The sequence below is a fragment of the Macaca mulatta genome, chromosome 7 (assembly GCF_049350105.2).
Source record: "Macaca mulatta isolate MMU2019108-1 chromosome 7, T2T-MMU8v2.0, whole genome shotgun sequence".
Lineage (NCBI taxonomy): Eukaryota > Metazoa > Chordata > Mammalia > Primates > Cercopithecidae > Macaca > Macaca mulatta.
In genome coordinates, this window is record NC_133412.1 from 36,529,263 (window position 1) to 36,554,520 (window position 25,258).

Here is a 25,258-nt window from a genome sequence, read left to right on the forward strand (position 1 = left end):
TTTAGTAGCACCGAACTCATAAATCCAGTTACAAAAAAAAATCACAAAACTTAAAATTTAACATAGGGCTGGGCGCAGTGGCTCACATCTGTAATCCCAGCACTTTGGGAGGCCGAGGTGGGCGGATCACAAGGTCAGGAGTTCGAGACCATCCTGACCAACATGGTGAAACCGTCTCTACTAAAATTACAAAAAGTAGCTGGGTGTGGTGGGGTGCGCCTATAATCCCAGCTATTTGGGAGGCTGAGGCAGGAGAACTGCTTGAACCCAGGAGGTGGAGGTTGAAGTGAGCCGAGATCGCGCCACGGCACTCCAGCCTGGGCGACAAAGCGAAACTCCATCTCAAAAATAAATAAATAAATAAAAATTAAAATTAAATATAGGACAGGAGTAGATTAGCATCCAGGTACTTAATGGGAAGGTTCTTCAGTCTATCAGAGGCTCATTTAACTTGAAAACCACGACACTATCCTGGTTTTTTCTTCTTTCCTCACTGGTTTCACTTTGCCGGCTTCCTTTGCTAGCTCTTTCTTATTTCCAGAACTTTATATTTGGTGGAATCTCAGGGGTCAATCTTTCAGCCTTCTTGTTTTCTCAGCCCTTCTTCTCTAGGTGATTTCTATCAATCCCATGGCTTTAAATACATCACCTACAGGCTAATGACCCCTGAATTGATTTCTCATCTATATCTCGCCACGGGGTTCCAGACTCAAATCCATTCTACAGACTGGAATCTTCGCTTGGATGTATAATAAATGGGCCTCTCCAACTTAACCTATTTAGAGGAATTCTGATTCCATATTTCCCATGACCTCCAAACAACCCCTCTTCTCATCTCACCCTCCAGTAAATAGTGTCACCATCAGCCCTGTTATCCAGGGTATAAAGCTAAGAATCACCCATGATTGCTCCTTCTTTCTTGGCTATTGTTAATTATTTTGAGCAAGTCCCATTCTCTCACTCTCCAGATACTCCCTCTCACCACCTGGACTGCTACCATTGCCGTCTGAGTCTCTGCCACATCTAACGTAGTCTCCTGCAGTATGCCCATCACTGGTTTTTTACCTTCCATTCTAGTTTGCTTTCCCCTGCCTCACCCCACTCTATAAGCCTACAGAGCCAGAGTGACCCTTTCAAAAACACAAACAACAAATCAGATCATGTCACTCCTCCCTCAAAATTCTTCAATGGGTCCTCATTCCACTTACTATAACACCCAAAGTCTCAGCCATGCCCTACAATTTCCCATATGATCTAGCCCCTGCCTCCCCGCTCCCATCTCATTGGCTATTGCGCTCTTTCTTGGTGGTTTTGCTCTGGCTACTCTAAGGGTTGGGGAAGGCTAGAGGTTCACGGGAAACCCACATGGAGACGACCAAACCAGTTTGGAGACTACTGCAGGAGACTGGGCTAGACGTGGTAGGGACTTAGATGGCAACAGTAGCAATGGGTTTCATGTGAACCTCTAGCCTTCCCCACCCCTTAGAGTAGCTACAGTAAAACAACCAAGGGTGGGTTCCAGGGCAGAAGGTCACGTGAAACCTGCTGGTATGGTGTTTCCTAAGCACAGGCAAAAACACTTCCATAACTAAATGACCCCAAAACAGCCTTTGATGTATACAGTGGCTTGAATAGTATCCCCCCAAATTTCACATCCACCTGGAACCTTAGAATGTGAGGTTTGGAAGTAAGGTCTTTGTAAATGAAATTCACTAAGGACCCCACAGTAAGTCATCCTGGGTTTAGCGTGAACTCGAAATCCAAAAAAAATGTTGTCTTTCTTTTCTTTTTCTTTTTCTTTTTTTTTTTTTTAAACAGTTCACTCTCCATAGAGACTGTCAAAAATCGTCAATGCCGACTATATTTCAAGTCGTCATGGCAGGGTATTGTGAAAAGTTTTCAATTAGCAATAATCATGCCTCAGATAAATCTCACTGGCTAAAATATTGCCATTGCACAAAGCTAAAATGGTATCTTCATAAAAGAAAAGAGACGGAGATTTGGATAGAGACACAGGGGGACATTGGAAAAGGCTACGTGAAGACACAGGCAGAGATTGGAGTCAAACTGCCAGAAGCCAAGAAATGTCAGGAGCTACCAGAAACTAGAAGAGGAAGGATTCTCCCCTCTATCCTGAGAAGGAGTATGGCCCTGAGGACTTCCTGATTTCAGATTCTGGGCTCCTACTGGGAGGGAAGAAACTGCTACTGTTTCAAGTCACTCAGTTTGTGCTGCTTTGTTATGGTGGCCCCAGGAATCCTAAACAATATGCTATCAGGAAACGATGGAAACTGCACCGAACTATTTATTTATTTATTTTTATTATTATTATTTTGAGACGAAGTCTCGCTCTGTTGCCCAGGCTGGAGTGCAGTGGCGCGATCTCAGCTTACTGCAAGCTCCGCCTCCCGGGTTCAAGCGATTCTCCTGCCTCAGCCTCCGGAGTAGCTGGGTCTACAGGCACGCACCACCATGCCTAGCTAATTTTTGTATTTTTAGTAGAGATGGGGTTTCATCATGTTGGCCAGGCTCGTCTCGAATTCCTGACCTCGAATAGTCTGCAGGTCTCGGCCTCCCAAAGTGCTGGGATTACAGGCGTGAGCCACTGCACCTGGCTACTATTTATTTTTGAAACAGAGTCTTGCTCTGTTGCCTAGGATGGAGTGCAGTGGTGTGATGATGTAAGTCTCGACCTCCTGGGCTCAAGCAATCCTTTCACTTCAGCCTCCAGAACAGCTGGGACGATAGGCTTATGCCACCACGTCCAGCTAATTGTTTTATTTTTTGTATGGATGGGGTCTCATTTTGTCCGGCAGGCTGGTCTTGAACTCCTGGACTCAAGCAATTCTCCCGACTTGGTCTCCCAGAGTGCTAGGGATTACAGGCATGAGCCACAGCACCCGACCTGCACCGAACTTTAGAAGAAACTACAGCAAGGCATGTTACCTCAGGTAAGTATTGAAATACCAGCTTTGTTAAAAATGCATGTATTGTTAGGGAAGATTGAGAATGGAGTAAATCTGAGAAAACCAAGTCTTTTATTTGGAACACAATATATGCCTCAGACAGTTGGGGCTGGAACTAGGCTCCCATTTCCCACGTGCTCAGTGAGTCAGTATAGTAAAAGCAGCCAGTCTTATGTCCAACGTCACAGCATCATTTGCTTAAAGAAGAAGGCAAATGCTGCAGATGGTATTTATATTTCATGGATTAAAATACCACAATGGCGTATGGTTTTTCTGCCTGACTTTATTAGGTGCGTTTCCTAATATAAGAGTGGAACCCAAATCTATTATCAAAAGACAGAAATCGATACCCTTGTAAACAAAGTAAGTTATAAATAGAATAGGATGAAGGACGAGGGACTGCTTACCTGTTCCGCCTTTAATGTCAGTTCAATAAAAATCTGCTGCAGTTTTTCATTAACAAAATTGATACAAAACTGTTCAAACCCATTTTTCTGAAAAAAAAAAGTTATTCACATGTAATTGTTTCACAAAATCATTTAAAAGTCATTTCTTGAGTGATTTATTGAAATGTCTTCATGTGAAAAGCTTTCATAGAAATGTTGGATGCATCAATAGAAAGAAGTTTATATTTAGGAGAAACTAATTTGGTAAAGGTACGTGAAGAACTCACAAAGGCCAAAATGAGCCTGAGTGGTATTTTTGTTGTGGTGGTGGTATATTTTCTGTTTTTTTGTGTTTGCATTGCCTAGAATTCTTTCTTGCAGGCCAGAAGAAATATGCCACCCTCCTCAACCCCTACTTATTCAAACTGGCCTTACCTGGAATATTTCAAAGCCATAGATGTCTAGGACGCCAATGTTGTATTCTTCATGGTCTTTCTGCATGGCTTTATTGATCGACTAGAGAAAGTAAACAGCATGGCAGTGAACTCCTTTCCATTTATACTAAAAACGGGCATGCGTTGGGGAAAGGGAAGCTGGACTCTACATAGCAAACACTACTGCTTGGAGGAAACAGAGGATAACGTGAAGGCAGGAGACCTGCTGCATTAACAAACTCTCAGTGCAAAGGCAAGCGCTTTGGAAAACCACCAGGATTCAGAAAAGCGAGTACAGTAGAAACAAAAAATGTTTGCTTAATGATGATAACCATTAATTTCTGGCTGAGTCAGCTTTTTCAGGAGGTCTTAACAATTAGAAGAATATGTCATCTTGGATGATCGAAGTAAAACCTATTTCACACGAAGAACCCACACTAAAGGATCCGTAATTGTCATTTCCATTGTCTTCCATTCACCAGTCATTTAATGATGACCCAACACAATATGCCAGGGATGCTAAGGACAAGGCAATCCTTGTTCCCAGGAGCTTATAGAGAGCGTGAGCTATCTGCAGGTAGTAACAATAGTCATTATCTCTGAATTGATAATAGAACCTGCTTACATCTATTGAAGATTCACCTCTGCCAGGGTTTGTTAAGTGCTCTTAATGTGTTGTTTCACTTAATTCCCATTTCAATTCTCAAAATGGCAGTGATACCATTATTTTCCCAATTTTCCACACACCAAGGCTTGCTTAAGGTTGTTCTATGTAAAAAGCAGGGTCTGGGACTAAATTTAAGCAGTATGATGCCTAAATCTGTGTTCTTAATCGCTGTGAGAAGAGGCCAAGCAATTCATGGGAATAGACTTAATGATAGCAGGGAAGGTTTGGATAGAGGGGTTGGTGGGGGATGCAGTGCGGGAGGAGTGAAGCAAAGAATTCTTTGAGGTGCTGAATACCTGGACGAATTCTGAAGTACCAGAGGTGTTTTCCAGGTAAACAAAATGATATATCATCTTTTGTGAGCAAATGAGTAATTATACACAACACATAGTCAGTGCCCAGTAAATCTCACCACAAATTAGGATCACTTGTATGAGTATTCATGTACTTTTACAACTTACAAAAAAACTGACAGATGACAGGAAGGAAGGTAGGTAGGAAGCCCAGTGCTGGAAGGTGCTCTGAACAAACAGACAAGATACGTGGATTCTAGTCCCAGGCTGCACTGCCCTCTTGCCGATTGGCCTTGGGTAAAACCACCATGGCTCAGGCCCTACATTCCCTTCTCAGTAAAACGAGGGATCTGAACAAGCTAACTGCATGACTTCTGTTTGGTATGACCCTGACCTTCCCAAGCAATTTTATACTTTAAATAGCCACTAGAACTACCTAGAATACTTCTCCTACCCTGTCCTGCCTGACCCTACTCTAACCACATTAACCGTACTTTAAGCCACATAGATGTTAGTGCCTGGAATCAAATACAGATCTTTTGGATCGAATGGCCCCTTGTTGTCCCTTGACTAGGGTCCTTCTAGTTTGAATATATAAACATCAAAGGAGCAAACTAGCTAGGAATCTAGGGCCTCCTAGATCGATCACATAATAATGGAGTGACCTTGGGCAAATTCCTTAATCAATCTATGCCTCCCTTAGTTTATCTGTAAAGCAGAGATCATAATACCTAAGTCACAGGGTGGTTGTAACAATTAAGTGAGGGTTTTTTCTCTTTAAAATACTTAGTATCTGGGCGCTTATATAGTTAGTGCTATATAACTGCCTGGTATTATTATTTTACCATTTAGAGGCTACAGTGATTAACACAAGATTGTTACTGGCAGCGCTACACTGCTGAAAGATTAATTGTCAGAATACATATGTGATATACATACATAAATATATATTCATATGTAAGAGTGTGTATATATACATACACACACACATATAATTATACCATAACCAAAAATATCTAATAGTTTCAAAATACATGCAGAAAGTTTTTGATATTCCTCCCTCCCAAAGGTGAAGCCTCATTCCCCTCCCCTTAAGTGTGGACGTTCCTTAGTGACTTGCTTCTAATAAACAGAACGTGGCAGAGTGACAATACTTGAGTCCAAGATCAGGACATAAAAGACTGGCTTCTTGCTCATGCTGTCTTTCAGATCACTCACTCTGGGGAAAACCAACCATCATGTTATGAGGATATTCAAGGAGAGGTCCACGAAGCAAGGGACTGAGACCTCCTGCCAACAGCCACACGGGCAATCCATCTTTCAGCCATATCTTCCAACCCTAGTCAAGCCTTCAGACAACCACAGTTCCAATCAGCATGAACCACCAAGCTCAGCCGATCCTAAATATCTGACCCTCAGAAACTGAGAAAACAAGCACTTATGGTTTCAAGTCACTAGGTTTTGGGTTAATTTGTAACACAGAAGTATGTGGAAAACATATTCCTAAATCTTTAGGCCCACAAATCAAGAAAGGCCCATGAATGTGGGTCTCCTCTTTTTCTGGTCTCTACTCCTAGCTTTACTGAATATTTTGTCCAGAAGAAACTTGTTACCATATTAGATTTAGCTAAGGTATCTTGTTGGGCAGTTCTAGAAGGAAATGCAGGATTCAGTGATTGCAGAGTGAGAGGACAGAAAGCGAAGTAAAGTAATGGGTGAAAGGAAGGAGCCAGAACAGGAACACAAAACCATTAGTCATTTTACTTTTTTTTTTTTTTTTTGGAGATAGGATCTCACTCTGCCCCCCAGGCTGCAGTACAGTGGCACAATTTCGGCTCACTGCAGCCTTGACCTCCCAGGCTTAAGTGATCTTCCCACCTCCGCCTCCTGAGTAGCTGGGACCACAGGCACCTGCCACCACACCTGGTTAATTTTTGTGTTTTTTGTAGAGACGGGGTCTCACCACGTTGCAGAGGCTGGTCTCAAACTCCTGGGCTGCAGCGATCCTCCCAGCTTGGCCTCTCAGAGTACTGGGATTACAGGTGTGAGCCACCGCGCCCAGCCTACTAGTTTGACTCTTTATAGCTAAGATATGAAGCATCACCAACATCAACTTGTGTTACTTACATCTACCAAGAAATCAAAAACCCGGGAGTGCAGGGCCTTGGCGAGCGCATCCCGGGTGTAACAGGCCTGCTCCACATTGAGGGTCACGTGGATGGATTCGGATTTGCCTCCCCACTTGCTATCCATCTGCCGGCTTGTTAGCTTTTCTTTCAACCGGTCCTGGTTTATCCCTAGCAGATATGCAGGAAAAGCTAAAACTGTAGAACATAAAACAAAACATGACAATCTTTCAGAATTGGGACACTTCCAATTCATCTCACAAACATATGGAGGCACTTATGTGCACATGCACATGTGTATACATAGAAGGCACAGTCACAGGCCCCAAGAGCTTATGTTCTAGTGAAGGCTGCTTATCAGTAATCCCACACACATCCATCTCCTTTGTTCTTCCCAATTGTTTTATTACATGAGTCAATTCCTAGGATGACTGAGACTTCCAATAATACAAATCAGGGATCCAAGAAGGATGGCAAACCTATCCCTCCTACCGAGATCACAGTTAAATGCCTAACATGGACATCTCTCCAAGCTTCCAGCAAGACAGCCCGGAAGGAACTCAATCAAGAAACATTTCTTTGGCTCCAAATATTGTTTTCTTCCTTTTTAGTACAATGTTTTCATAGCACCATTTTTGAAGCACCTGATATTACTGAACTAATAATTACCATGTTTACTAATCCCATGTTTATTGAGTATTTAGCACGTGTAGGGTTACTAAAGAGGGAGGAAAGAATAGAAAATATGTAAGAAATCTTGAAAGCAATCTAGACGAGGCAAAAAATAGTTTGCCAAATAAAGAACCCTTGGAAAAGCTGAATATGTAACACAGACAGACAAGATGTGGAGAAATTAGAACAGGAAGATATTACTACTTGCTGGGGTAGTCAAGAGATTTGAGCTGGGTGTAAAGGATAAATAGGATTTGTACAGATGCAGAGAGGAGAAGGGAGTGTACCAAGGGGAGGAAGCAGAAGTGTGGGAGACATGATAGAGACGAGACGCGGGCTACGGTGTGTGGACTAGCACTGGCTGCCGCTGAAAGTTCAGGTCAGATTAAAAAGGTTAGGACAGATTCCAATGCTGGCGGTCCTTGCATGGTATGATATATTTGGGCTGGAGGCAAAAGGGGGCCTGATGGCTAATAAAGAGGGGCATTATAAGAAGATTCCTCTGAGGGTAGCATATAGAGTGAAATGAAGGGGATGTTCATATCCTGCCCTAATGTCACATAGTATGGTAGTTTGTGGTCTTTGGATAGAAAAACAGAGACTTCCATAGCTCAACATCTTGTTTCAGACCATGAAACTTAACTAAGGAGGGCTAGTGATATAAATGGGGTTTTCCTGATTTCTGGGCAGACCGTTCTCATATAAATAAATGACACCATTCTTCGACATGAAAGAATGCTCAGATTTTTCCAATATGAATGAAAGATTTTTATAGATGCAATGGAAATTTTGAACTTGGCTATGAGTTTTCTTTTTTTGCATAATGCTTCACCAAAATTATCTGATAAAAGAATTTTGTTAAAGGCCTTATGATAATGCTAAAAAATCACAAGCCTCCCAATAAAAGATAATCTGTTTGAATTTCACAGATGGTGTTAGAATATAACGAGCTGACATTTCTCAGTGTACACCTTCCAATGAGAATAAGTCAGTGAATACATTTTGAAAACGTATAATGCCAGAACAAGACATTTATCCTCTATATGAGTGTTTCATAAAAATGCTTTGAGCAATAGAAGGGCTTCCTTTTAGAAAAGACATGTAAACAAAATCAAATGCACTGATCTGAAAATGGCCATTGTACTTAGTTTTAGTGTTAAACACATGTCTAGGAATCTGGGTGTGTCTTCCAGTGAACTAAAACTTCCTGTGCACAGAGTAAGGACAGATGACATTCATAAATCAGATTGCACCCATGTCGGGTTGTTGTGAGAATCAACAGACGTTTACCAACATATCCAACATATAAGAAGCCTTCACTAAGGGAAGAGTATCCTGTTGGTTTTATTATCAGAGTGATATCTCACTTGATGCAGTGGACATCATCCTCAGCAGTTTACAGGACAGTCACAAGAGCTCCTCTCATTGTTTATAGGAACTATACAGTGAATAGGTTCATAAAATGAATAATTAGCCTCAATCTGTCTTGTAAATATGGCTTTCTCCTAAGCCCTAACCACGTTCCCACATGGTTAAAATATTTGACTAAGATGTTTATGCCATTATCTTTATGACCTTTGCTAAAGAGATACAACAATAAGGGCTAAGATGAGAGTCCCGGAGACAAAAGAGCGAGAAGGGACGACAAAGACACACGCTCTACTTCCATCTTGTGGTCCTTTTCTGCAGAAGAGGGCATGGAGAGCTGCAAGCACTCACAACACAAGGAATGGAACTGGGCCAAGAATCACAGTCACAAGCTTAGGGAAATAGCGAAGGACACTAGAAAGGAAATACATCGCTTGGCTTGAAAAAGAATCCATGCCATGTTTTTCAAACTTTTATGGCCTCATATTTTCTTCAGTGCCTGCCCTAATGCTGAAATTACAGGGCTGCTAATATTGGCTTTCTTCAGGCTGTGAGTTTCCATGAGGCAGTTGTGAGTGTGTCTGGACAGGAGTGTCAGTATGGAAGCTTGGAGAACTGGAGAGGGAGAGGGAGGGAGAAAGCAATGATTAATTTTAAAATGTGGGTGTGTAACTCTGATATAGTTAATCAGAGTCATGGAAAACATAGAAGAACCTGCTAAAAAGTAGTATTTCCACACATTTAAATAATGAAGATAGATTACTATTACTGCATTAAAGTGTAAAGCAAAGTTAGGTTTAATTTTTCCACCTAAATTTGAAATATAGGGAATAGAGAAACACCAAAAAGATGTAGCAAAAATAAAATTCAATTTTTACAAATTTAAAAGACTCAGCATGATAAAAAAAGGTTTGTCTGTCCTTGGTGTTGAGTTTCTGTGCTTTGTAATCCGTGAATAATAATGGGGTAAAGGAGGGGCGCTATCAACTCTACTTTTCCTCCCCACTGTTATCAAAATAGTGACTTGTTCTTTCATTAAAATTCTTAGGTTAATTTGGTATGTAATACCTGCCACCTCACTGCATTGCTGTTGGACAGGTACACGTGTGCCTAAGGTGAGGTTTGTTTGGCTTCACAGCAACATAAAGATTTCACCAAGGAAATGCTATACTTCCATTAGTCTAAGGACAGGTAAAAACAAAGCTTGTTTGGCCAGGCGTGGTGGCTCACGCCTCTAATCACCACACTTTGGGAGGCCGAGGCAGGCAGATCATCTGAGGTCAGGAGTTTGAGACCAGCCTGGTCAACAAGGTGAAACCCCATCTCTACTAAAAATACAAAAGTTAGCCAGGCGTGGTGGTGCGCACCTGTAATCCCAGCTACTTGGGAGGCTGAGACAGGTGAACTGCTTGAACCCAAGAGGTGGAGATTGCAGTGAGCCGAGATAGCGCCACTGCACTCCAGCCTGGGTGACAGAGAAAGACTCTGTCTCAAAACAAAAATAAAAAACAACAACAAAAAAAGCTTGTTGTTATTAATATGGCTATTTTGCTTTAGTAGGCCAGTTCTGATGAAAATCTTACCATTTTTTTTCCACACTGCAATAGCTAGAGAAAGTCTGCTTTTTTCTATTTTAAAGGCATGGACTACCACTTCCCTCTACTTCATAGATATACTAAAATATGAGAAAGACAGAAACCAAGGCTACTCATTTCAGTAGTGTTCATTCAGTCTTGTAACAGCAGATCAGAAACCATATTAATGTCCAACAACAGATAATTGGTTCAATAAAGAAATAAAAGTGTAGCCAATGAATGGAATGCTATGCAGCTATAAAAATGATGGCCAGGTGCGGTGGCTCAAGCCTGGACTCCCAGCACTTTGGGAGGCCAAGGTGGGAGGATGACTTAAGGTCAGGAATTTGAGACCAGCCCCGGCAACTAAGCAAGACCCCATCTCTCTTAAAAAAATAAAAAATAAAAAATAAAGCTCCTTATGAATTGGTATAGAATAATCTCATATATATATGAGATTTTATATATACATATGATTTTATATATACATATATATACATATAAAATTTTTTCCCAGGAATCACTGGAAGATAATATAATTATATATATATTTATATATTTTTTATATATATAATTTTTTGTTTCCCTTTTTGAGATGGAGACTCGCTCTGTTGCCCAGGGTTCAAGCGATTCTCCCACCTCAGCCTCCGGAGTAGCTGGAAGTACAGATGTACGTCATCAGGAAACCTGGCTAATTTTTGCATTTTTGGTAGAGACAGGATTTTACCATGTTGGCCAGGCTGGTTTCAAACTCCTGACCTCAGGAGATCCACTGCCTCGGCCTCCTAAAGTGCTGGTATTACAGGCATGAGCCTCCATGCCTAGACTAAGACACATGTTAAGTGAAAAAGCAACTGTAGAACATTGTGGTATAAGCCCCCATTATTGCACAAAAGTGGGGAAAAAAGAGTGGTTGTGTGTAGTTGTTCCGAAACACACATTCTTTAAAGGGAACACAAGAGACTGGGAACCTTGGTTACCTCTGACGAGGGGAACAAGTGGACTAGAAAAGGTATAGAAGGGAGAACATACACTGCATATCCCCTCGAGCCACGTTAATGTATTACCAAATGAACAAAACCCCAAATCAAGGGAAATTATTGGGGGGGAGGCCCATTTCCTAGACCTCTCTGGCTTCCATCTCAGCCTTTTCCGATCTCCATGCCTCCATCGCCTCTGGTCAGGGAATTTCATGGGCAGTTGCCAGTGCTGAGCCTTACCCATCTGGCTGAGAAGACTACTAACTCTGGACATCAATGTGCAATAAAACACTTCTTGCTTCAGACATCTAGGGAACTGTTTGCTGTCTCAGTGTCATGATTTTGTTGTGAAGCATAAAGAGGCAGTAAATTATTTTACTATCCAAGAAGGCAAAAGAAATCCAGTCTACTTCAACAGAAACTACCACCAAACCAACACTGTTACCATTAAAAGGCCAAGTGTTAATGATCCTACTGGAAACATATGTGCATTTGTTAAATGTCAAGGATAATGTACACAAAGTTTAGAAACACAGTTATCATTATTATGATTATTAGGTCATGTTTTCAGACTTTATGGACACCCTGTATATTTAAGGTTTTCTACTCCCTTTCCTGGTAAACATAATTCATCTTTTTCTTTATCAGATAGACATCAGAAGTTAGCAGAACTTCCCTCTTTTATCAGAAAAGAAAACAAAAATATAAAAAAAGAACCTTATTTGGAATGGAAATATCCCTACTGCATTGTCAGCAATGAGTGGGATACTATTTATTACTAAGCATCTAAATTTATCATCCTTAAAGAATGCTGAGAAAGGAAGAATGTCTTCCTGGGTGGTTAAAGGATGTGTGGGTTCTGAGAGCAGCCTGCAAGCTGTTGATGCCTAAGAGGCTAAAGTCATGTGCCGCTGTATTTATGGTAGATTTTGGGCACATATAACCAACAACATCTCTCTGCAGGAAGAACCCTGATTTTTTTTCTCAAAGAGTAAAAATGACCATTTAGGTGTGGAGGCTCCAGCTATGCAGATGTGATCATTAAAGGTGATCATCAGAAATGTCAACACAACAGTCAACGTCCATCTTTTCCTGTGCTCAGAAATCCAATCTAATCCAATCCGTGGAACCAACTGTGAAGCTGTGAACTTCCCCTATTTACATATATTATATTGCTTGCTCTTTAAAATCTTTAAGTGAATTTAGATCCTAAAGACCAGTTACTTAAAGGTTTTCATAAAGAGACTAAATCTTTTGCATGAAGCCATTACTCTTCTTAAGATCATTACTCTTCTTAAGCCATTACTCTTAAAGATCACTTTATCTTTAAACCGAGATGTGAAATCCTCCCAGCTTTCCCCAGGTTAATGATAAATTGAAACGATTCCATTTATCATCGATGATGTGGGACTTGGAAAGGCTGGGGATAAGGAGAGGGGCAGGTGCATACAAGAGGTCTGACCTCTCGTGAAGCCATTCTGTTCTGCCACAGAGGACACGTAGATTTCTCACTTCTTCCCAATATTCCCATTTAAGATCTAAGCAAAGGAAAGTGCTGGGTTACTTCTAATCAGAGCTAGCCACCCCTCATTCAATCAATGACCACGTGCCAGGGCTACGCACACTCTTCACTCTCCACAGCTGCGTAGTTGCCAACTTCTTTGAAGCTGATGTTTCCCAGGTGGAGAATACCCGCCACCATCTGCAACACCAGCGTTTGCTCTTCTGCAAAGATCCCAATCACATTCATGGCATGCTGGAAGAGAAAAGAGAAACTATCCAGAGAAACTGGTCGTTAGCTTTAAAAGCAGCCAAGGCAGAGCAGTTGCTCTAAATAAGGGTGTGACAAGTACAGACGAGTCAAAAAGAAAAAAAAAACATAGATTGGGTTGTGCAGTCAGTCACATGTGGCTGACCTTGTGATGACAGCCGGACGTTCTTGTACAACATGATCACTGCCCAGTGTACACATTCTTCTCATGTCTCAAAGTCATGCTGGAAGGGCAGTTCTGTCTCTAAGCAGAGCATGCCGTCCTCCAGGAATAAGGGAATACTCCAGGAGGAATGAGACTCGGAGGAGTGGTAGTTGTACACAAAGTCTCCAAGTCCTATCTTCATCCTTTGATGTGTTCTTATTGCCAGCTTCCCCTCGAAGGTCACTGCTGACCTTTCCACCTACTCCAAGTGGACTCAAGAGATCTTTCCCTTCATCAGGAGGGATAAGAATATGTTGTACTTGCAAAAGGATCTAATGAAAAATCTCCAGGAAATCCAATAAAAGCATCATTTAAAAGTACAGTTTCTGAGGTCCCTTAAATGCAATAAATACCGCTAAAATGTCTAAATCTTAGAGAGCCATCTCCTAAGAAAACTATACTCTAGGACCAGTGTGCAGACTCCTTACTGGCACTTTTTCTCCCATCTGCTCTGAGGCCATGTGACCTGTTGACACCATTTTGTTTCCTGGCACCCAGGACACAGTCTGTCTGAACTTTCTGTCCCTTTCAACCACAAATGTACTGTATCCACACTACTCATTCAGACTCTACTGCTCAGTTCGGGATCTGAGTTGAGGAATAGTCACCAGCTTGAAACAGACTCAAAGGGCAGTGGTAATGAAGGCCTTTGAGGCTAAGTGGGTGGTCAGCTTACCTCTAGAAAGTTCTAGATTGACTCATTTTAGTTGCTGCTCACAGGATGGAACCCCTCCATAATCTACCAAGTTTTACAACTTGGCCCATAACATACATGCAATGTGAAGGGCATGGCACAGAAAAAGGGTCCTCTGCCCTGCGCAGTACAGAGGGGAACAGAATCTTCAAAACCAGAAAAGAAATAAGAGAAAAGACTAAAGATGTTCCAAAATTTCTAAACCTATTCAGTCCACAGACGTGCTGTTTGCTTAGCCCTTCTAAGATAACAGCTCACGAACAGAGTAGGCCATCAGCAAACAGGTGTGCTCAATGTACGCATCATTTTTGCCTATTTACCAGAGCTCCTGCAGGGGGATAATGATGAATTCATGTCTTTTTATCCATCTCAAATCATTAAGTGGTCCTCAGGCAACTGGCACATGGGTATGAAAGGGCACTGGAACATGAATGAGCACACAGAGTGCTCACACAGAACCAGGCAGACATTTGATGCAGCTCTTCGCTTTATCAAGCTTCACTGCCCTTTCGGCCACAGGAAATGGCCAGCTGGGAGAGCAGAACCCACCTGGCCCTGCGCCGGCACTTACCAGAGTTTCCTGAAACTCCCGCCTGTCGTCAATGTCATCAACCTTGTATGAGCCCGAGAGGCTCAGGTAGTAATAATAGTCCATGCTGGTGATGCCAAGGCCGTGCTTCTGCTCTGCAGAGGCGCCCTCGATGAGCTGGAGCACAAGAACACAGGTTGAGCCATGATGTGGACCACAAGGCACCCGAAGTCGCCTCATGCATCCTGCAGCCACCATTCCCAAACCCAGTGATGAGGACTTTCTATCTCTGCTTTCTAAAATTATAGGCAGTCCTGGCTCCCAAATATGTACCTGTAGTAGCCCCCTGTCATCTCTGCAAATTTTGATTCCTAACTCCGGAAAGACCTGCAAGAGCTGAGGATTTTCCCTGGTCCACTGAAAGGAACTCGACTGCCACCCTTGGCAGAGTGGAAAGCAAAACAGATTTTCATTACTTAGCTCCTGCCCAACTTGCTACAGCTTTTTCAAGTGGAGCTGGCTTTTCCATGCTTCTCACTGCAGGGTGCATGTTAAAAAACTGCCATGCAGCTTCTTGCTCTCTGGTATTCTGAAACCTCCTGACCAATGACTGTCCCTTGGCTTGTTTTTTATAGACAGGGTCTTGCTCTGTCACCCAAGGTGGAGTGTAGTGGCACAATCTTGGCTCATGACAGCCTTGATCTCCCAGGCTCAAGCAATTCTCCCCCTTTAGCCTCCTAAGTAGCTGGGACTAAAGGCATGTACCACCATGTCCAGTTAATTTTTTAACTTTTTGTAGAGACAGAGTCTCACTCTGTTGCCCAGGTTGGTTTCAAATTCCTGGGCTCAAGCAATTCTCCCACCTCAGCCTCCCAAAGCACTGGGATTATAGATGTGAGTCACCACGCTCAACTCCTTGGCTTTTTGTTCAAACTCTGATGTCCGCCTTGGGCCTGGGCAAGACCCTCTTACTGGGCTTTAACCAGTGGTGTGCTGGAAAATGTTTAACCCTTGAGGAAAAAAATTGATTTGTAGTGTTTGCCAATATTCATGGTATAAATATTCCCACTCTGACTGATTTCAACTACCAAAGAAATGTCACAGAAGGAAGAGGGAAGAGATGTGCATCGCCCATGCGAACCAGCTCTAGCACACCCTGGCTCTAACCTAATAATATTTAGGAAAATAGTGACAGCTCCCATCCATGCTTCCCACCTTCGTCAAGTTGCACAACGCCGTCCTGGCTCCCCTCCCCACATAGGGGGCCTCATCTCCATTACTGAGAAGCTCTAGGTCACCCCATGACATCAGGCTTCCTTCATTTCCTGCCCTGTCTCCTGAATGTTCATCTTTTGGTCCCACCCCTTCCTTTTTTTCCTCTATTTTCAGTCCTCTCCCCACCCATATACTGTAGATTCCCTCTAACTTGCATCTTCAAATCTATCTTCTCTAACTCTCTTCTAGCTACAAACACGCTACTCTTTTTTTTTTTTTTTGAGACGGAGTCTAGCTCAGTCGCCCAGGCTGGAGTGCAGCGGCGCCATCTTGGCTCACTGCAAGCTCCTCCTCCCGGGTTCACGCCATTCTCCTGCCTCAGCCTCCTGAGTAGCTGGGACTACAGGCGCCTGCCACCATGCCCAGCTAATTTTTTGTATTTTTAGTAGAGACGGGGTTTCACCGTGTTAGCCAGGATGGTCTCGATCTCCTGACCTTGTGATCCACCCGCCTCGGCCTCCCAAAGTGCTGGGATTACAGGCGTGAGCCACCATGCCCCGCCAAGAATTACTTTCATGTCAGAATCTTGAAGCCCTGAGCCCACCAGATCCCAGCCTCTATTCCGGTGGTTTCTGACCTAAGGGCAGAGGACTCCTGGGGAAGGGTTAGGGTTTGCATTTATTTAAAGAAGTCCTGGCATCCATTATACACTTCCATCTAGCACTCAGTATTATTTCTGTGAAATATATATATTTTTTCACTTATCTATACATGTTGCTTTAATACGATTTTAAAAATGACTGAATTCACAGAAGTTTTAGACATTTATTATACTTCTTCAATCAACAGATATCAACTAAAAGAATTATTTGGCATCACCTAAGATATGTATGTAACTGAAAAGACTGAATGTGAGCTATTACACAGTTTAATGTCCTTCTAATACAGGGATCCGCAAACTAAACATGAAACAAAACAAAACAAAAAACAGTGACCAGGCCTTTCTTCGAAGAAAGTCTAATGTGGATCTTCAATATAAAATACTAATAACTAAATAGAACATAAAAAATTTGGTTATTAACATCATTGTATTTTTTAAGTACTTAAAAACTTTTACAAAAGTAGCTGAATCAGGGCCAGGCACAGTGGCTCACGCCTGTAATCCCAGCAGTTTGGGAGGCTGAGGTGGGTGGGTCACTTGAGTCCGAGAGGTAGAGGCCAGCCTGCGTAATGTGGTGAAACCCCACCTCTACGAAAAATGCAAAAATCAGCCAGGTATGGTGCCATGTGCCTACAGGCCCAGCTACTTGGGAGGCTGAGGCAGGAAGATCATTTGAGCCCAGGATGCAGAGGTTGCAGTGAGCCAAGATTGTGCCACTGCACTCTAGCCTGGGCGACAGAGCAAGACCCTGTCACAAATAAAAAAATAAATAAAATAAAAGTAGCCGACTCAGATGACTGCTGAGGCCTGTAACATAACCGAAAAGCACCCTGCACACTGCTCTGGCCCCAAACTCTCCACGACTTCTGAGGGTCCAGGTGGAAACTTTTCAACTTGGCATTGAAGATCCCAAACCTATCTCAAATCTTCCCTCCCACAGCTCACGTGCTGGAGATGCCTGCCCTGCACACAGGCTGAGGCCGGGCTCCCTGACTGACTTTCCCTCTCCCACCTCCACTGCTTTAGCGCAGGACACCTGTCTTTCCTGATCAATCCCCTCCACTCTCCATCCGGGTTCTACCTCCTTCATACCTCTCCTACTATCCGGCCAAACCTGCCCACATGAATTCCTTTGGCAAAGACTCCAACACTCCTCATTTTGTTTTGAAGTTACGTCAATACTTCCTTGATGATTTAGCTTTGGGGGAATTGTTGTCTTATCACTCCAATTAGAACTCATTCTCCTTGAGGGCAGGGGCATTCTCACAATTCTGCACATTGACTTGCACATGGTACCATAATCAGTCCTCCCTGGCTTGCCAGACTACACTCTATGCCTGAAGTCTGAGAAATATTTTAATGTAGAGAAGGGACAGGAAGTGGGCAGGAAAAAAGTAGAAAGGAAAACCTGGTAAAATATGTGAAAACTCCGCTCTCCTGGGTTCCTCATCACCACCCTAGATTTTTCCAGAAGGAAGTTGGAGATCTTTCCACCATCTGGTTCCCCACCTGGACTGAACTGGATTTCAAAGTATTTTCCCTGCAAGAAAGTTAGGGATTTCCTTCAGTGGTTGGTGAACAAAACATGATGTCCCAAACAGGCTTTGAATACAGTATAGATTTCAAGGAAATTCATTAATAAAAGACACATTCTGAATTACACCTAATTTGAGTCTAGACTTCCTTACAGTTTTCAATCAGACAATAACCCGTGCTTTTGTCCAGCCACAGGATTCTGTTATGAGCGAGCACCTATCATTCCAGCATGACTAAATAAGGATATGCTCTATTCCTTGCTCCTTTCCCCCCAGTAGGTGCCCGCCTGCTCAACCGGAAGGTGTAAAAAATGAGGCAGAAAAATGGCACAGCACCCTTTCAGAGGAAGAGCACTCTTGCTGTCAGACTTCACCTCATGGCTTTGAGCAAAAACACTCATGGAACATCTAAAATGTTTATCCGAAATGAGAACACTTTATAAAAAGTAAAGTTCTTTCCAGCTACTCATGGGCCTAGGGATTTTTGTCACTGTCATTGTTATGAAAATTCCTCTTTAAATGACTGCTAATAGGGAACAAAGGAGAATAAAAGCCTAGACTGCAGTTGAAAAGGTATCTGGGTTGTTATTTTAATTATATAGAGCCAGGCGTGGTGGTTCACGCCTGTAATCCCAGCACTTTGGGAGGCTGAGGCAGGTGGATCACTGGAGGTCAGGAGTTCGAAACCCACCTGGCCAACATGGTGAAACCCCATCTCTGCTAAAAATACAAAAAATTAGCTGGGCATGGTGGCAGGTGCCTGCAGTACCAGTGAGGCAGGAGAATCGCTTGAACCCGGGAGGTGGAGGATGCAGTGAGCCGAGATTATGCCACTGAACTCCAGCCTGAGCCACAAAGCAAGACTCTGTACAAAAAAACAAAATAAAATGAATAAAAATTATATAATTATTATAACAATTATATATAATTATTATAATTATTATATATAATATATATATTTAAATTGTTCTTTTTTTCTCACTAGAACTTAATTTCTCTCCTGTCCTCAGAAACTTAAGCACCCTCAGAGGCCAGAAGAGTAAATACAAATAAAGGAAAAGAGGGAGTCATGTGGTCTATGGCCAGACTAGAGAAGATGCCCAGCCTCACCACATTCACATGTAATAACATAAAAATGTGTATGCTCACTAAATCTACCCATTTCAGGGATGAATTCAGCTGGATTTTATGTCTGTGACTGGAGCTGTAAACTCATTAAGGGCAAGAAAAGTACTGTGCACACTGCAAATGTGTGAGTACATGCTGTGTTCCTGTTCTTAATTATTCTAGGTGTCAAGAGACACCACCAAAGAAGGCCAGCTTCTAACTGTCTATGTGTCTTAATCTGATGACCTTCTTCCTCGCGGCAAAAAACAAAAACACCCAGCAGCACCAGGCAGAGAACCAGCAGCCATGGCTCTGCGGAACGTCAGTGGCACCTGAGCAAAGCTTGCTGAACAGGAGCTCCCGTGCTTCCTTTGGTGGCCGCCTTCACCACGCTTTCCTTTTGGCATGTGATAGAGGGAATAATTCAGTGCCTGTCCCCCATTCCTCATCAGTTGAGGGAAAATGAAACCAAACAGAACATCTGACCCAGGAAAGGCAGGTGTTGGACAGGCAAGCTCCCAAGTCCTCCTAGCAGCGGTGCTCAACCTTGGCTGCCCCTTAGAAACACCTGGGGAGCCTTTCCAACATGCTGTCAGCCCAGGCCACACACATCAGACTCTCTAGGACCAGGGCCCAGAGCTGTGTGGTTTTCAAAAAGTCCCCAGCTGATTTTTATGTGTGGTCAAGGTTGAGAACCACTGCTGTAATAAAATAAAATGCATATGCATGGCTCATAATTATCACATAAAAGTTAACCTTTCTAACAAAAGGTTAACATATTTATAGGACTGCTGTATAGCAGCCTTGGGGGGAAGGCAGGAAATTGTATAAAGGGAATAGAATGTTGCATTTGCATTTTGATAATGAAACGAAAAGAAGTTTCAACTCAACCCTTGGTAATGATTTATTTCCTATGTTGGGTGCCGGATACATAGATGTTCATTGTATTATTTTTAAATCGTGTTTGAAATATTTCATAATATATTCTTTAACTTGAAAAGATTTATAAGTGTTAAATATATACATTCTTATGCTTCATAATACCTGTGCACTTTTAAAAGTGAAATTACTCATAATTCTACCCTGATGCCACTTCTTCATTCTCTTGCTAAATAATCACTGTCAGATGTCAAACTTGGATTTATATATCTCTTCGTTACATTTCATATCATGTGCACATTTAAAAAACAAAGGAACATATTGTAAATATTGTTCTGTAATCTGTTTTTTAAATTTAACAACATATTCTGAATATCTTTTAAAATAAGTAGTTATTTAAGCAGGAAATTTATGTAATTTATTCTAGAAGTATTGTTGAGCAAAGATAAAGAACGACTAAAATTTTAATAACAACTGCCCCATCACTCTCCTGGAAGAATGTATCAGTTCTCAACCAATAGCATGTTTTCTTGATTATTATCAATCAACTTAATGTTTGCCCATGTGAGAGACAGAAAATGATATGTGATTTTCATTTACATTTCTCTCATCCATGATGGTGAATAGTGGGAGACAGAGAGAAAGAGAGAGAGAGAGTGTGTGTGTGTGTAGGTGAGTGTGTCAGTGTGTGTCTGAATTGTCTCTCCCCACCTTTCCATCAGGATTGTATAAAATTTTGCAATTAGGAAAATAATAAATGTTGAGTGTTTTTGTTATTTACAGAAATTGATGTATCCTCCAAATATAATGAACAATTTATATTGCAAAAATCAATGAAGATATCAATTTAATTATTTTTTTTCTGGTCTCCAAGGAATCCAAGACAGGGGAAAAGGCAAATAAAGAGTTAAATTTGGTCAAGTCCATTTTTACAAGATTTAGATTGAAAATTAAGAAAAAAGTTCAAGTGGAAAATTTGTTTAATTCTTCTTTCCTCTTTTATTATCCGGAAAACTTCAAGATAACACAACTCAGGCATTGGGCCCAAATATGACAGACAAACAAATGAGTAGTTTGAATAATATTGGAAAGCAAAGAAAGTAAGGGCAAGTCTAACAGAGAGAACCCACCAGGGAACTTGACAATTATTATATGAGCACATAGTAAAAATTCTCTTGGAAATAGAAGCTTCTTTCCAAAATAGACAGTGGAAAAGAAAATTGTTTTTCTCCAAAATTCCCACTTATTTATTTTAAAATGTTCCAGAATCAGCCTCACAGATGGCTCCGTGAATGCTTTAGTGCCAGACATGATCTATGGTTGAAATAAGATGCAAAATCTATATAAATCAAGGTTACTGGGTAAACATTTGTTTCTCTGTAAATGTGGCTTTTGTTAAGGGGAACATACTCATATTCAGCCTTGCCAGCTTTCCTATTTACCTCCTCGGGAGACACTCAGACAGAAACATGACTAAAGAAGCCTTCACAACAATGCATTTGGTTGATATTTTCATTACCAGTTAGGTAAGCCAGTTAAGAGGCAACCTGTGAGGCCAGGTCCAGTCACTTTGGGATGTCGTTAGGTTATATGAGTAGGGCATAAGACAGATGCACAAAGCCAGAGGGCTGGGGTGGGCAGGCAGCTCGCTCTGAGGGACGGAGAGGAGGAAGTTTGTCTCCAAGGTGCCAGATCAGTCCAACTCTCTGCACCCTTCAGAGTCTATGGACCAAGTTCTAAGAAGCAAAACCACTGCCAGTGGTTGATACCTGGGATACCCATCTACTCTAGTTATTTCTTGGTCTAGGAAAGCAAGTCTTTCCTCCAGGGCATAAAGACAACTCCTCCAAGGCCAAAGCTGCCACTTTCATCATTTATTTTCCTTAGTAAGGCAACTGATGTGGAAAATGATTTTCAAAATTATCTTGTTTGTATCCCTGGGGCACAAAAAAGGGTAAACTGCAGCTTGGTGGCATGCTGCTATAGAAAATGAAGGAAAGATTGAAGAGGTGGCCTCCTGATGGCATGTGAAAAGCTCCCATTTCCCGTGGGATACTGGACTTCAGTCAGAAACATCAGCATTATCAATCAAGTGACACTGTCTGAAACAGGGAAGAGACTTACAAATCGGCTGGAGTTGTTGTTCCGGACGGTCTTGGCGTTCCCGAAGGCCTCCAGCAGTGGGTTGGACTGTAGGATAATGTCCTTCACGTGCTGTCCCAGCAAACAGACTGGAGATTAGGAAGGTGTGAACACCTACCGCACAGTATGCCAAACTTTCTCTAAGGAGCTGGTTTCTGAATGCATTAAGGCGAGGGGCCCCACATCCATGTGTCACTGGCGGGGTTTCTGAAGGATTTATTCTTTCACCATGACAGACCTCAACCTGTTTGTGTATTTGGGTCTTCCAGTTCTCATGGCTTGATACAGGATCCCCAGGAGCCAGGGTGCCACTGTGAATCAGGAACTATTCACACAAACGTTCTCAGCTTGGGTTTCCAAATTGATTGCTGCAGCTTCACCTTGCACTTGTGGGAGTGCCAGGTATCACAGCAGGAAAAAAAGTGAAGTGGTACATGAAGGGGTGCCTCCTTGCTGTTCTGGCCAGGGTCTTTCTTCTCACTACCCCTTCCCAACTAGTCTACCCACCCATCTCATCCCACCTCCACCTGCTTCATTGCAAGTCATCTTAAGGAAAATTAACCCACTTCCCCCCGGCAAACAAGGTCATGGAAATACAGCCTGGTGTTTCTCAAACTTTAATATTCATGAATCACCTGGGGATCTTGTCAAACTGCAGATGTGGACTTAGTAAGGTTGGGGTAGGGCCCAAGAATCTGCATTTGTAGCCAGCTCCCTGGTGTTGCTGGTTTTGCCAGCATTGATACACACTTTGGGCAGCAAGGGTCAACAGTGGATTGTGTGGAACAAGTCCTGGCCTACTAGGGGGGAAGGATTTGTTTTTCATACATCCCAGTTCTGTGCAAAAGTGTGCAAAACACACCATAGACATGAGACAGCTCAAGAGATAGAATTTGATGTTGGAGAAGTCTTTCAACAAGTGAGTCATTCCTTGTACTTCTAATTATTCACATGCTATGGTTAAACATGTTCCAGAAATAACAAGTCTTCTGGCTTGTGCTCTTTAGCTACTGACTAATTCCAAGCCAAGGGCTCTGTATCATTGTCCTCATAGGAAAACAGGAAGAGGAAAATCAACATTAACTGTCTGCAGTCTGGCTACCAGGTCGCAGGGGTGTAGCAAAGAGGAGTAAATTAATGCACTAACTACTGACTGACTATGTAACAGCCAAAGTGTTCTTCTGGCACCCTCCTGAACCTTCAGGAGAGAAACTGCCATGAGAAATGAAAACTGGGCTTTCACTGTGACTGGGGAATCATCCTTAGCAATGGCACTAACGGCAATTCTGGGGGTGGTCCTTTCATGGGTCAGTTTCAAAGCCTAGAAACACACTTTCAACTCTCTTTTAAAAACTCATGGATTTATAAAACTCTGCTTTTCTTTGTACAATCAATTTCGAGTTTGTGGATCTTCATTAACTCTATCTTTTTTTTTCGCTGGCCACACATGCCTATACCATTTAACAACACTCAGCTTCTCTCAGGAAGAGAACAAAAGACAGAATCTTCTTCTATCTTTTCCCTTTTTAAATTACAGACTTAAAAAATGAGAATCTTTATATATCCATCCATCCATCCATCCATCCATCCATCCATCCATCCATCCATCTATATGTATTCATCAACAATCAGGGATGTCCAACAGAATTCTGTGGCATGCGGCAGGCACATTAGGGAAAAGAGAAAGAGCAAACCAAGGTAAAAGAGCAGCTCATCGGCCGGGCACGGTGGCTCACGCCTGTAATCCCAGCACTTTGGGAAGCCAAGGCGGGCGAATCATGAGGTCAAGAGATCAAGACCATCCTGGCCAACATAGTGAAACCCCATCTCTACTAAAAATACAAAAATTAGCTGGGCGTAGTGGCACATGCCTGTAGTCCCAGCTACTCAGGAGGCTGAGGCAGGAGAATCGCTTGAACCCAGGAGACAGAGGTTGCAGTGAGCTGAGATTGCACCACTACACTCCAGCCTGGCGACAGAGCAAGACTTTGTCTAAAAAAAAAAAAAAAAAAAGAGCAGACCATCTGTAAAACAGCATCCTGGATTCTTGTCTCCATGTCAACCCTCTCAGGATCCAGTACAACCACAGGAATAGAGAAAAGCAAGTGCAATCACAGGAATAGAGAAAAGCAAGTACAATCACAGGAATAGAGAAAAGCAAGTACAATCACAGGAATAGAGAAAAGCAAGTACAATCACAGGAATAGAGAAAAACAAGTGCAATCACAGGAATAGAGAAAAGCAAGTACAACCACAGGAATAGAGAAAGGCAAGTGCAATCACAGGAATAGAGAAAGGCAAGTGGACTGGACCACATGAACCCAGGTTCTAGAGCTGCCCTTACTGTCCAATATGGAAGCCATAAACTACCCCAACTGAGATGTAACTACAGAATACACACTGTATTTCAAAGACTTAGTACCAAAAAAATAAAATATCTCATTAATTTTGTTATATTGATTATATAATAGAATCTTTTTTTTACATATTGGGTTAAATAATACTATTTTTAAAAGCAATTTCCTTTTTCTCTTTCTACTTCTTTTAATATGGCTACTAGAAAATTTAGAGTTACACATATGGCTTGCTTCATCTTTCCACTGGACAGAGCTGCTCTCCATCTTCCTTTCATTCAGAGAAGGAGGCCACTTTAAGAACCCTTCACTCTGCAGCCTTAGTTTGCTCTTTCCCTTTTCCCTGATATGCTCTCTACACGCCACAAAATTCTGTTGGACATCACTGATCACTGATGAACAGATATGGATGGATGGGATGGATGGATGGATGGATGGGATGGATGGATGGATGGATGGATGGATACATAAATATTCTCAGTTTTAAAGTCTGTAAGTAAAGAAGGGAAGAGATAGAGAAGATTCAGTCTTTGGTTCTCTGCCTGAGAGAAGCTATTGTTAAATGGTATAGGCACGTCTGGCCAGCAAACAAAAGATAGAAAGAGTCGATCCACAAACTCAAAGGAGGACTATTTGGCTCTACCTTAAGCTTTCTGATCTACCAGTACATGATAGAACACTATTTAATTAATAGATAGGA

The 25,258-nt window shown here is 42.2% G+C and overlaps 1 protein-coding gene and 1 non-coding gene across 5 annotated transcripts in view; both read right to left on the reverse strand.

Moving 5' to 3' along the window:
• Positions 1-25,258, reverse strand: part of MYO1E (myosin IE) — a 238,920-nt gene that overhangs the window by 75,470 nt on the left and 138,192 nt on the right. For all 4 annotated transcript variants that reach the window (XR_013395631.1, XM_077939508.1, XM_028850992.2 and 1 more), the window contains exons 6-12: positions 22,187-22,276; positions 17,950-18,081; positions 14,708-14,842; positions 13,090-13,222; positions 6,874-7,070; positions 3,788-3,868; positions 3,374-3,460 (exon numbers count right to left, since the gene is read on the reverse strand). Coding sequence is in view for 3 of the 4 variants with exons in the window: in XM_077939508.1 (XP_077795634.1) it covers positions 3,374-3,460; positions 3,788-3,868; positions 6,874-7,070; positions 13,090-13,222; positions 14,708-14,842; positions 17,950-18,081; positions 22,187-22,276 (855 nt within the window). In the remaining variant the exon portion in view is untranslated. The remainder of the gene's footprint in view (positions 1-3,373; positions 3,461-3,787; positions 3,869-6,873; positions 7,071-13,089; positions 13,223-14,707; positions 14,843-17,949; positions 18,082-22,186; positions 22,277-25,258) is intronic.
• On the reverse strand, positions 1,824-1,964 carry LOC114680076 (U4 spliceosomal RNA). Its single transcript, XR_003732143.1, has one exon. It is a non-coding gene; the product is annotated as a U4 spliceosomal RNA (small nuclear RNA).